Source organism: Notothenia coriiceps, unplaced genomic scaffold (assembly GCF_000735185.1).
Source record: "Notothenia coriiceps isolate Sejong01 unplaced genomic scaffold, NC01 NC01_scaffold00010727, whole genome shotgun sequence".
NCBI lineage: Eukaryota > Metazoa > Chordata > Actinopteri > Perciformes > Nototheniidae > Notothenia > Notothenia coriiceps.
The window spans coordinates 335719-348983 of NW_011343428.1; the positions used below are offsets into that span (position 1 = coordinate 335719).

At 41.7% G+C, this 13265-nt stretch overlaps 1 protein-coding gene across 1 annotated transcript in view; it reads right to left on the bottom strand.

Moving 5' to 3' along the window:
* The window catches only part of bbx (BBX high mobility group box domain containing), a 31239-nt gene that overhangs the window by 5760 nt on the left and 12214 nt on the right, over positions 1 to 13265 (bottom strand). The window contains exons 6-12 of the mRNA XM_010771944.1: positions 7866 to 7946; positions 6968 to 7030; positions 5527 to 6352; positions 4396 to 4528; positions 2849 to 3000; positions 2547 to 2636; positions 2027 to 2221 (exon numbers count right to left, since the gene is read on the bottom strand). Coding sequence (XP_010770246.1) covers positions 2027 to 2221; positions 2547 to 2636; positions 2849 to 3000; positions 4396 to 4528; positions 5527 to 6352; positions 6968 to 7030; positions 7866 to 7946 — 1540 coding nt within the window. The remainder of the gene's footprint in view (positions 1 to 2026; positions 2222 to 2546; positions 2637 to 2848; positions 3001 to 4395; positions 4529 to 5526; positions 6353 to 6967; positions 7031 to 7865; positions 7947 to 13265) is intronic.

The window sequence follows — 13265 nt, forward strand, 5'->3', positions numbered from 1 at the left end:
CGTTATATAATAAAAAGAGGCGGAGAACCCGTTAGATTGTCCGAACCCCTTTTGAAGAGGGGAAGAAGCTGGAGGATGTCGTCCAGGCGCTGAGCAGATGGACAGGCCCGCATAGTGACTGTGTCCAGAGCCACACCAATGAAGGATAGGCTCTGAGAGAGGTTCAGACAACTCTTCTCCATGTTCACCTTGAGGCCTAGCCGGGCGACATGAGAGAGAAGGAGAGCCTGGTCGACTGCAACCGGGATGGTGCACAGATCAACCAGTCGTCTAAGTATGGCAAAATCTTCATACCCTGAGACTGCAGGGCTGCCGCGACACACCCGGTGAACACCCTTGGGGAGAGGGAGAGTCCGAATGGGAGCACCCTGAACTGGAAATGACAGCCTTTGAAGGCAAAGCGAAGAAACTGCCTATGATGAGGCACAATAGGCACATGAAAATAAGCGTCCTTCAAGTCGACGGACGAGAACCATTCCCCCCCGGCAACGGTACGAAGAACGTCCGCTGTGCTCAGCATATGGAAAGGTAAAATATTTAGGAACTTGTTGAGTCCCCTCAGATCGTGGATTGGGCGAAGTCCACCGCCTTTCTTCCTTACCAGGAAGTAGGTCGAGTAGAAGCCCCCGGGCTGTGAGATGGGGTTTACAGGCTTGATTGCACCCATGGCAAGGAGGACTGACAGCTCCTGGTTTAGGGCGATTTATTTTGCCGGGTCGCTTAAGGTGGTCATCTTGACCCGGCTGAAGACTGGGGGCCGGCGTCGGAACTGAAGCTTGTACCCTTGGGTTAAGGTGGAAACCACCCAGGGGTCTGAAGCTTGAGCTACCCAGTAGTTGAGCTGCTGCTTGGAGAAATAACCGACAGCCCGCTCCAGACCCTCAGTACCTTGCCCCCCGGCCTCTGGAGGCTCTGGGGGGGGGCGACGGTTAGGCACCGGATGCCGAGGCTGCCTTGACCGCGCTGGTAGCGGGCCGGCCCCCTCGTGGGACGCTGAGGCCTTAGTGTCCCTCCAGCATGCATGTAACTCCCTCAGATACTCACAAGAGGGAGGAACGGTAAAGGTGGCGGGTGCCAGAGTGCGCCTGAAGAACGCACTGGCAGGCGCTGTTTCTGGCTGCCGTACATCCAGCTGCTGGCGAGCCAGTGCCATGCGAATGACGGCACCCATGGAGCCGTCATCTGCCCCCTCCGAGGATCCATGAGCTGAGGGACAGGAGCCAGGCCCAGAAGCATGGGATGGGCCCTCTTCGTCATACTCATTAAAATTAGTGGCTGAAGCTGCCATCGAGACCACCAGCTAACAGTAATGGGTGGATTAGGTGCAGCGGCGTGCTCTGTACGGGCACCAGAATGGAGAGCCAGGAGGAGTGACTTCATCTGGGCTAGCTCAGTAGTGAGCAGGTCCACCCTGGAGGACAGCCTATCAGGCTTAGTCCTCTTCTTGGGCGGGGCACCCGCAGCCTCTGCGGCCCAACGCCTAGGATGGGTAGGTTGGGCTGGAGTCGACTGTGCAGGGGGAAGGCCACCCTCAGCTAGTAGTTCTACCCCGGCTAGTCTAGCAGCTCTTACCGCACGAGGCATGATGGCATTCAATAATCCCAAAAAATCCCATTGGTTTCTACCGCAGCTTCTGTACAGCCATGTCCCATCCAACAGTTCCAGAAATGAGTCCTCTTTATCAACTTGTTATCCCCACAAAGTCTCTCCTGACCTAATGTAGTGGCTATTTTTAGAATGGTCCATGTTTCTAGGCCATTGAGTCCGCGAGGTGTCTCAGTTCTTACCTGTTGCTTGAGACAAGTGAAAAACTTCTCTGACATGCTTGCAGTCTAAACAGGAGGTAAAATATTGTGTTTTGTATTCTTTCATCAAACATGACAGTAGTGACCATGCACCTTTAAAGTTTAATTGTGTTTTCATGATGTTTCAAATGCTTTTTTAACATACAGTGGTAATCAAACTTTGGACTCTTTAGACACGAGACAGACCCTATAATCCAACACTGATCAATATCATCACTCACCCTCAGCAGGAGACACACTGCCATCAGCTGTGCGCACCAAGTGTGTGATCTTGGTCTTTCTTGCCTTTCTCTTCTGGCTACCAACAAGCATCTCCATACTATTGGTACCCTGGACATCCGGGCACATTATGGCAACGGGGGCACAGGATTTGGCTTTTGTAGCTGAATCCAGCACGGTGGAATCACTCAGTGGCCCTGTGGTTGGGAAAAGGTCAGAGGACAATTCAATGATTTTACCTCTGCACATATTGTATTAAGAGTGCGAGTTGAATCATGTGAGTGTATAACATGAATTACGAGTTGTTACAGCGTTATTTACTGCAAATTAAGGACTTTTTTGGGCTGTAAAGGTACATTCTGAAAATGTAAGTCGCTTTTCTCACCAAAGGATATTTTAAAGCAATAATGAAGACATTTTTTTATAAATGTAAGAATAAGCAACTGCAAGAGGAATCAGCAATATAGCTATAAAACAAATATTCCTACGTCATTATGCTCAAAGATTAACATTCTAGTTCACCTTTGTCCACTGCACCTGGTTTCTCCTTTTTGTGTTTTTGCTTCCTAACAATCTTGTGGAATGAAGTCTTTTTCTGAGATGGAGATGATCCTGATACGACAAAAAAAAAGATAAGAAAAAAAGAGCATGGCAATGTTATGTTATTTAATGTAGTTGAAATGTTTTTGCTTGAACAAGGGGAAAATGTGCTCGGAACACTACCGGTGAAAAACATGATTCTAAAAACAGGTGCAGAGTGGGACATGGATGAGATGAAAGCGTATTAAACAACATTAATTGTTTTGGTTTATTGTTGTTTTTACCTTTCCCGGCTTTAGAGACTTCCTCTTGGACGCTGGGGCTGTCAGTCTTCTTCTTCTTTACGACAGTAGTCCCCTTCTTATCAAATGTCATTGGGCTATACTGTGGCAGGCTGTTAAACTTCCTTTCAAACTCCTCCTCCAGTTTCCCCAGGCTGACAAGCAAAGTTTAGAGTTCACACAACTGAGCATCTAATCAATAGCCTTGCCTAACAATTAAAACAAAGCAGTATCTTGGTCCTGCAGGGCAAACAGACAGAGGATCAAACACCTTCCTCCTCAATTACACGCACTGAATACAATTCATTCAGAATGTATGCAGCATAGTTTGCGTATCAACGGTACATGTTTTCTTCATGCAACGTTTAGGTTAAGTATAATATATTACCTGAAGAAATGATTAATTAACTTTAGAAAAATAATCAAGACAGGAGAAGCAGAAAGGCTGATTTTAACAGGACAGAATATTATGAGTGCATTTGGTAAATTGCAGGAGCTAATATTGTATAAAGAGGTCTGCTGCAGGAAAACCATTCATCACCAGCGGGCTTGATCAATTTTTTATTCAATATTATTATTATCGCTAAACAATATTTTATGGTAATTAGATTGTTTACACAAACTACTCAATGGGCCATTTCTGAATGCCTGTTATCCTTTTACACTAAGAAATGGCAAGGAAACTGTTGAATACATGTTTAATATAAACATGAAGAAATCCCCTGCAACATGACATTATTAGTGCGCTTTTTCTCTTAGTGTGCGTTTCTTCATCACATTAATTGCCTGGATGTCGGTGTTAATAATCTGTTTTTAATTTGACCATCAGGTCAACAATATATTTTTTCTCAGTAAGACTGTGATACTGTTAAAATGCAAAGTGTCATCAACTGGTGGGATTTATATTACGGGAGGCGCAGTAGGTTGTTAGCGATTTAATAATAATTGAAAGCATACAGACATGCAGGTGACAGACCGGATTAGATCACTGACCTGTACATATCACAAAGATGTACAGGACGTTTTAACCTGGCTGTGATTCACAATTGTGACCATGGGCCATTTTAACTTTACACAGCCAATTTTGCTTTAGAAATTGGACTAGTCTGTTGTTACTGCATTCTGTTAGCTGGCTGGTTGACCCAGAGGTGGAGACTCAAGCTGATCCAGGAGCTGCTGTATGGATTTACTCTAGGTCGCACTCAGAGACAAACTTCTCAATGAGTTCTGTGATCTTGGAGTCACAATTTTTTCACATTGCTATAATAGAGGTTGTGACTACCACATTATTAAGACCCATAGTGCACAAAGAGCCACAATCAGAAGAACCAGACCAGGGAATGTATTTTTTAAATCTTAAAAGAAAAACCCTGTATGAACATTGCTTCATTGCACGAGCTAAATACACGAGAAGTGTGAGCAGCTTCTGTAATTACTGACTGGTGTAGATTTACAAAAAGAAAAAAAGAGAAAAAGATTCTCAGCACATGTTGAAAAACTTGTAATATATGCTAAGGTACAACAATTACAAAAAAGGAGACGTCACTCACCCTTGAGAACTCTCATCTTTGGACTTGGACTTTTTCAGCTTTTTGGGATTATTAGGTCCCGTCTGAGAAACTGACCAGCTGTCATCACTCCAGTTGGCATCATGATCAGAAGCACGTAAAGCACCGCGCTTACCTGAGGACGCATGAACAAACAACAGTTCAGACAAACAGAAATAGATCAAGTAGAGCTTGAAAGGATCATTCATGCTTTCATATCATCCCGGCTGGATTATTGTAACTCCATTTTCACGTGTCTCAGCAAGTCATCCCTGAACCGCAGGTCTCCCTTGAAAAAGAGATCTTTTGATCTCAAGGGGCTTTCACCTGGTTAAATAAATGCTACAAACAAAACCGTCTCCAAATGGTCCAGAATGCTGCTGCAAGACTGTTAACCAGGTCCAGCAGGATGACTCACATTACATGCATTTCAAGATCTTTATATTTGCTCCCCATCCGGTTAAGAATTCCTTTTACGGTTCTTGTTATTTCTTATAAAGCCCTGCATGGACAAGCACCTGAGTACTTGCGTGACCTTCTCCATCCCTACATCACCAGTATGTCCCCTAGGTCTTCAGACCTAGGGGACTGTTCCACGGCCTCGTTTAAAACTAAAACTGACTGTGCCTTTTAAGTGGTGGCTCCAACACTATGGAACTCCCTCCATACAGACATTTGGTCTGCAGTCTCTGTAGAAGCTTTTAAAAAACAACTGAAGACCCATCTTTTTACATTGGCCTATGTGTCTCCTTGAGATGTGGGTGTGTGTGTGTGTGTGTGTGTGTGTGTGTGTGTGTGTGTGTAATGTGTGTAATGTGTGTAATGTGTGTAATGTGTGTGAAGTTAGGTTATTTTTGTTTGTTCCTTTTGGGGCTCTTTGTTGCCTGTGCTTTGTTTTTATGTTGACCTTAACTTCTGGCATATGTTTTTATGATCTTCATGTTTCTGTGGTCTTATTTTTTACTTTTTTCTTTGTGAATTGTATTTCTCTGAAAGGTGCTATATTAAATAAACGTGTTATTATTATTATTCATTCATATTAATTAACTACATGAAAAACACAGGCTTGTAACATTAGCTTTAGATTATGCCTCATATGTAATCATTGGTGTTTTCTTGAATTCAAATGGATACCTCGGTCTATGTTGGCTCTCAGTGAAGTCAGCATTCCTTCAGAAACCAGCGTTTTGTACAAGGCGCCTTTGCAGCTCCGCTCTGATTTCCTGGAGCCGTGGTGCTCTGCGGTGGAGTCGCAGTTCCCTTCACCCGACCTCTCCTTCCCCTTGTCTTCCTCTCTTAGCTTAGAAGGTGAGGGGCTGCAGGGGGATTGCGGGGCTTCTTCCATGCAGCTCTGAAGACCCGTGCTTCCTAAACTATCTTCTTCAGCGTCTTGTTTGGGACAGACGTCGGCCATCTCTTCCTTAATTTCTACCTCAGAAGAAGAGGTCTGCCCACACTGCCCGCTGTCTTCCTCCATCTCCTCCTCTTTTACTTGAACAAAGGTCTTGACTTTGGGCTTATTCTTCTTTTTGAGCACAGCTGAGTTACCAGCACTAGGACTTCCCTGGATCTTCTTCTTGGGGGTCTCCTCGGTGTCCTTCCAGACCCCTTTGGCCACTGCCTCAATTGTACTGAAGACACTGTCCACGTTTGACTCTGCATGGTTACACTTCTTGAGGATTTTCTTTGCTGGGGAAGGTATCTCAACATTATCATTTGACTTGGCCATCTCTTTTTTCGTGCTCTTGGTTTTGACACGTGCATTTTGGCTGCTGCATTGTGGGGGAATGGCATCAGAGGAGAGCAAAGGTAGAAGTGATGTCTGAGGGGGGGGGGGACCGTCGTCCCAGTCGGCTCTCTCCTCCTTGATCTCAGTTAGCAGAGGGGCGGCTGTGGAGGGGCAGACCTCAGGCTGAGACCCCACTGGGTCCATCTGTCCAGCTTCAGAGGCTAAGCACATCTTAGCAAACAAAAGACAAATATAACATTAAAACAGTCTATGCTACCAATTATACATCTCTGCATTTAAATCCTATATTTGATTTCTGAATAGATCAAAAATGTCTACTGATTGCATTGTGTAATATCTCTAGCTTTTTTTAATCAAGACTGAATTATTTATTTCTCCCATCTTTTTTTTTAAGTGCCCTTAACAAATCTTGTTTTTTTCTATGCAAATATACAGTATATATATATACTTATATGTGGACCTACTGTGAAACAATTAATTATGATTTATACAGTTCATCTTTAACTATATCCTGTGCTGTTGAGTATATGGATAAAAGGAAACATGTATGAAATGGATCAAAGGTCATATATAAGGCTTAAAATGATCAAAAGTAACAAAATGTCATTGTCTGCTTTCAGCAAATATTGACTGTTTTCCAGACGAAGATGTGACACTTATAAACAAGTCACCTTTGTCAGGTTTGTCACATTTTTAAATCTTGTATTCTCTGTGGTGATAGAATGCTGATGTGACAGTGCCATCAGCTAAATGGCATGCTCTCATGGTTATTTTAAAAAGCTGCAAAGCGTTACTTAAGATGAACTGTGTGAAGACTGCCCTTACCTCGGCGAGCTGGAACAGAGCAGACTGTGGGCAGGGCTTTCCTTCAGGAGCAGAGACAGACGGCTGAGGACACAGTGAGGACACAGTGAGGGACACTTATGAGACCACTATTATTATTTAGCAATATACATTTTTAACAACAAATGTTAACTGTTACAGTATGATCAAATAAATGCTGGGCCTCTACTTAAAAGCTAGTTCAACTTGTCTGGCTCACTTTGGGTTACGGGACCTCACTGAGGCTAACATTAGCATCCTTGTCCATCATCATGAATCAATATTCCAATCCAGCTATGAACGCCATCACATGTAAAACGACACAGCTTTAACCATGACTGAAGTACAGTGATATATGGTCACAGCCACATATTAACAGGAGAAATGTATCAAATGTGGTCAAATAGAGAGGGAAATCTAATTAAAACCCTACACAATTATTAAAAGTGAGGCAATAAGATTTAAAATGTGTGTAATAAAATAAAATAAAAGTATTAAAAACAGAGATAAACTGAGAAACCAGAAAATTGATGAACTTAAGCAGTGTAAAATCCTGTTAAATATCCTGTAAAGATAAAAACATTATACTGGTAAAATGCAACTATAATCTTAATATTTACTTATTAAGTGCAGTAAGCTGTGCCTCTGATGGTTTGAACATTTTGGCCTAAAGGTGGCACTAGAACGGATTTTCAGATCATTTTCTCAGCATTTTTTGTTGATTAGATATAGATCATTTTCGTTACACAAAGCACTAATTTGTGATTATTATCAATCTTATTTTTGCAGTGGCCGAAGGAGTACACAGATCTGAACAAAAAAATGATTTTTTACTGTTATCAATGTCATCTGTCATAAACTGAGGTAACTATAGAAAGCTTGAATTGTATTTCAGTCTTACTTCTGCCAGTTGGGGGGGGGCAGACTGAACACTGCCTCCAGTACTGTCAGGCACTCTGCTTGGTACTGTCCCAGACAAAATCTGGAGATTAAAACAGGGTGAGCAGAAACAAGTCAATTCTGTTGGTCATCAAACAACAACGCAGTGTTAAAGTGGGTTCAGCTCATAACCATTCAAATATTTGGAAAACTGAGAAAGTGTAGTACAAGTATAAGTGCTGGTTTTTATTACTAATGTTGTTGTTAGAATCCTTTGATTGGAGACGATCGAAAGCTAAAGCAGTCATTATGAAGACTAGCTCATTCCAGAATAATAAAAAAAAATATATATATATATTATTAGATTCTAAATATTGACGCACTAACGTGCTAGGATCTACAGAGCGCCTAAAAAAAAGTGTCTCTCGCGCACGGGAAAGTTACCGGTTCGCCAAGGAGGAAGTGGAGCACACAGGAGACGACCGTTTCATTGCAGACTGTTATTTTTATGTGGGGAAATGGCAGTGCATACATTATTTGAGATGTATTTCGAACTCGGACTTCATTTTAAGGACATTTCGGCCAGGGGTGTAGAGATATTTGTTTAAGACCAGAGGAGAGCACTTTCACTTCATGAAAACGCTGCAGCACCAGGAGGCAGCGGGACATGTAACTCAGCCTCTGAGAAGAGCAGCACCAGCTGCAAAGAGCTGTACCTTTTACGCACCGCCTTCACTGTGTTTATCTTCATTAGAACAGCTAAAGAGCGACCGCAGGCTGCTACGTTACCACACACATCGAACTGCCAGATTATTCCCCCTATTACTCATTTTATGAAGGAGATGTCCGGTCACCAAGGCGCATGATGTGTGTGTGTTTGTGCTCTGCTCTGCTCAGCTCCGCTATGTATTCGGTGTGTTTGTGTGTGTGTCCGACACCGGCATTTGTTTTCAAATGACCATGAAAAGTAATTTATACATATCTCCTTATAATAAAATGGCGTACTAATCGGGCAGTTTGATGTGTGTAGAGGTGTGTGTAGAGGTGTGTGTGTGTGTGTGTGTGTGTGTGTGTGTGTGTGTGTGTAGAGGTGTGTGTGGTTAAAACGTAGCAGCCTGCGGTCGCTCTTTAGCTGTTCTGATGAACTTAAACACAGTGAAGGCGGTGCGTAAAAGGCACAGCTCTTTGCAGCTGGTGCTGCTCTTCTCAGAGGCTGAGTTACACGTCCTGGTGCTGCAGCCATTTCATGAAGTGAAGGGGGTTTTCCTTCTATCAAACAGCTGTGGGCAGCAGATACTGTGAGAGTCACGGACATGAATTCATAGATCAAGGCAGACTCTCCTGACAATCTGGTCTGAAACAAATATCTCTACACCCCTGGCCGAAATGTCCTTAAAATGAAGTCTGAGTATGAAATACATCTCAAATAATGTATGCACTGCTATTTCCCCACATAAACATAACAGTCTGCAATGAAACGGTCGTCTCCTGTGTGCTCCACTTCCTACTTGGCGAACCGGTAACTTTTGCGTGCGCAAGAGAAAGTATATCGTGCGCACAAGATACTTTTTTTTTCTTCATGACCCTTTGGGGCAGGGGTGTCAAACTCAATTTCAACTTGGGCCACATTAGTATCATGGTTGCACTCAAAGGGCCAGTTTTATATACAAGCCTATATAAGAATACATTTATAAATATTTAATATATATAAAATAATGTATTATATGACATTATTGCCTCTGCATTGGATTATTATCGGATAGGGTAATAACTTAATAATTAACTACGTCTGAAAGCATAAGTCTAGGGCAAACTATTACAAGTCTCTTCAGTGAGCATGTCACAAAATGATTTGAAAAGGAAAGCCAAATTCTGAAAAAAATACAATAAAAAGTGAGATTTTGAAAAAAAAGTAACATTTAAAAAAAAAAAATCTAATTCCGAGAAAGAAATTCTAATTTGAGATGCATCGTGGGACATGTAGTATATGGGCAATGTGCTTCTGTAAAGCGGCATGTAACCGTATAATAAATATATTATAAATGAAGTTGCGGGCCCGGATTTGGCACCCGGGCCTTGAGTTTGACACCCCTGCTTTAGGGGCTTCATAAGGATCCCTTTTGTAAATAGAATCTATCACCAATCATTCTAGAAATAGAAACATACACACCTTAACTTCTACTTGAGTACAGTGCCTGTGTATATATAGCCTGTATATATATACTTGGTTACCTTCAACCACAAGCCACTGCAACCCAACATAGGACTAGGTATTGTGCTGATGGTGTATACATCTAGTTTTTTGCTTGGCACAATTCTCTGTGTCGTCAAATCAGATCAGTGAACTGCTTAATAGAGACATCACAGCGTCAAGTATCAGGGTATAGTGTATATAGAGTAGGGATGCCAGCGGTTATTCGATTATTCGTTACAGTCTCCATAATCGAAAATTATTTTTAAAATTCGATTTTATTTATATATTTTTTTATTATTATTTATGTTTTTTTTCTTTTTTTCCTGGCTTAGTTTCAACCAAAATATAGACTAATGCTAATAATAGTAATAGTATTAATAATTGTAAATGGCCATTGGTCACACCACCAGTTTGTTTTACTGTAAACTTGGAGGAAGCCAGCAGCGCAGCGCAGCCCTTCGCTGCGCTGCTACACACCGACCCACCCCCCCTCCCCCTCTCCACTTTGACATATAGATAGCAACGGGGATGTGTAGATCTCGTACCACCGCTGTTACCCTCTTTCCATTGAACTGCGAGAAGTCGACTATGTATGGTACCTTCGATGTTCATTTCCCCAGAGACATTTCCTTTCTTCTCTGTGCTCAAGAAAAAGGTGAACTCAGCATAACTTATAAAGTTTCAAGTTCCGCCTTCGTCCGTAGCCTCGACTCACCCATCAGGTTATGGATAATGTGTGGTGTCGCGCATCCTGTTGTTCTTTATCACGTACTATATCGTTCATATAATGTCCCGGCGTACTGTTTAATTAAGATAAGATGGTTAATCTCGACTCTCAATGTTCTCTCGCCTTTATACCTTGTGCTTCAAAGCGAGAGATGAACTAGAGATACAGCGGAAATTCAGCAACCGGTGCCTTCGGGCCACTGCATTTGATTATGGTCATTTTATATATTATTTATCATCATATTCTTATTGTGAATATACATGTGGAATTGTTGATAGTTACTTCGACTTTAATGAGCAAAAAGAACATTTATACATAAAATACGTAACATGACATTAACAGATATATCATAAAATAGTCAAATAGTAAAAAATTAGATTGTTCATTAGAAATTCAACACTTGTGAACATTGTAACAATAGACTCACACACAATACATTTAGACCATACTGTAACCGCTCTCAAAAACCATCAATAATTGAGTACTAAAAGCAAAGGTCGTAAAGGGACCTAGACGATCGAACCAACCTCTCGATCAGTAATCGTACGCGGTCGAGACGAGGTAAGGTGTACGAGTGACAACTGTGGCTGGTAGGGGCACGGTTGATACAATTTGGACCGCCAGCCCACCGCGCATCTCAGACGACCGACACCGTGGCGCGCGTCGGACGTCCGGACTACTACCAAGTCTGGTCGAGAACGTCTCTCTACCTCCTGTATGTATCAGCGACTCCGGTCTCGTCCTACTCCAATGATGCCATTCTTTAATAATGGCATATGGATATGTGTAAGTTTTTCAGTACGATGTATTAAATACGTAAACAAACAGTGGAAAAAATAAAACAAACATAACCGTCAGTGTTTACACCGTAGAAAGTAAATGTTAATTGTTCACAGTAGAATAAAAAATTTAACTCCAGTCAATACGAAAAACCAAAAGTAAAGGACATCAACACATTATATCCAAAGAACACGTAACAGTTACCGACCATTTCGCATTCAAGGACACAAGGGATGGTCTATCACACACACAAGGAGTCTTAGATACTCATGTAATAATACATAGATTCCACATGTAATTTAACCACATTAATACAAGCACGTCATCAGTATTTATCCAAGACTGTAAAGTTCATTCACAACTTAAGGTATAGGTTAATATATAATGTAGTATGACCGTACCCCGCATCTGTACAGGATATGCAATTTTCATTCCGGTTCCAACCACCATTTATGTAGGCGGAACATTTACTTGTACTAAATAAGGTAGTATGAGGGTAAACTCATTAGTTGATACGACAAAAAGAAGACATTTTCTTCTATACTATTTTATATATATTGACAAACTTATATTCATTCTTAAAGGAACGGTGGTATTCGTGGTCTCCATATAACATATATTTCTCGGACTTTTGTTTGTATTTACGAAATAATCTAGCAGACAGCTAGAGCTGAATAGACCTAAAATTATTGTTGCGCACGTCGTCCTTAATCGACTCCCATCGCGAGGCCGCTGCAACACCCCTTATCCTCTAGTCTTCTCCGCTGTCACTACTCCGCCGTATCGTAAGACCGTACTGTATCAGGCCTTACTTCCTGCATCATAGCACGGGTTAAGTAGAGGACACTGAAAGGCACCGACTCCACGTCAGGTCAATGGACTGTGGAGGTTCCTGGGGAGGTCTTCCACGGCGAAGTCGGGACTGAGACTCGGACGACGAACTGACCCCCGCCGCGAGGCTGCCTGGTTATGCACACACCCTACCTATTAGTGAACGGGTGTAAGACAGGTGGTAATGTCACAGACGCATGACACCCAAACGAAAGATAGTACCAGCCGCACGGATAGAGTTGTCAACGTGTTATATAATTATGGTTTAACGTTAATATGATTTATCTTAACCATCAGGTAAATATTCGAAAACCTTTATAACTATACAAAGATTGTCTATATAATAACTCAATTGTCATACTATACTTAGTATTATATATACATTAAACAAATTCTATATAATGGACAGTAATATGTAAAGTGTGTAATCGAAATAGTACGATAGTTAAGACACTATGGACCATATAAGATTACGTTCTACGCAACACAAAAAAAATTAAAAGACTGTTACGTGCCTTTCATTCAAACACCTACTTCATCTTATTTTAGAATGGAGACGAAAACAAAAAGAATACCATAAGTTATAACTTCGAGGTAACTTAGGACAATACAAAGTTAAATATTAATTTTAACATAGAGGGGGGAACGACTGTAAAACGTAAACTACCTAAAACCTTAAGACAAGCAGACAGGGCATGACTAATTCAAAAGGTACGGGACTTCTTCTTCATACTGAAGTTTCGGTACTCCCCCTCTACTTGCTATGAACCTATACTCAGGTCCCTTGTTCATCCCCTACGGTCTTTGTTTGGTACTAGTTTAAGTAAAAAAGAACGAACGCTGTGTTAAAAAAAAAAAGTAAATGTGAGCAAGTCAAGCTTCATCTTAGG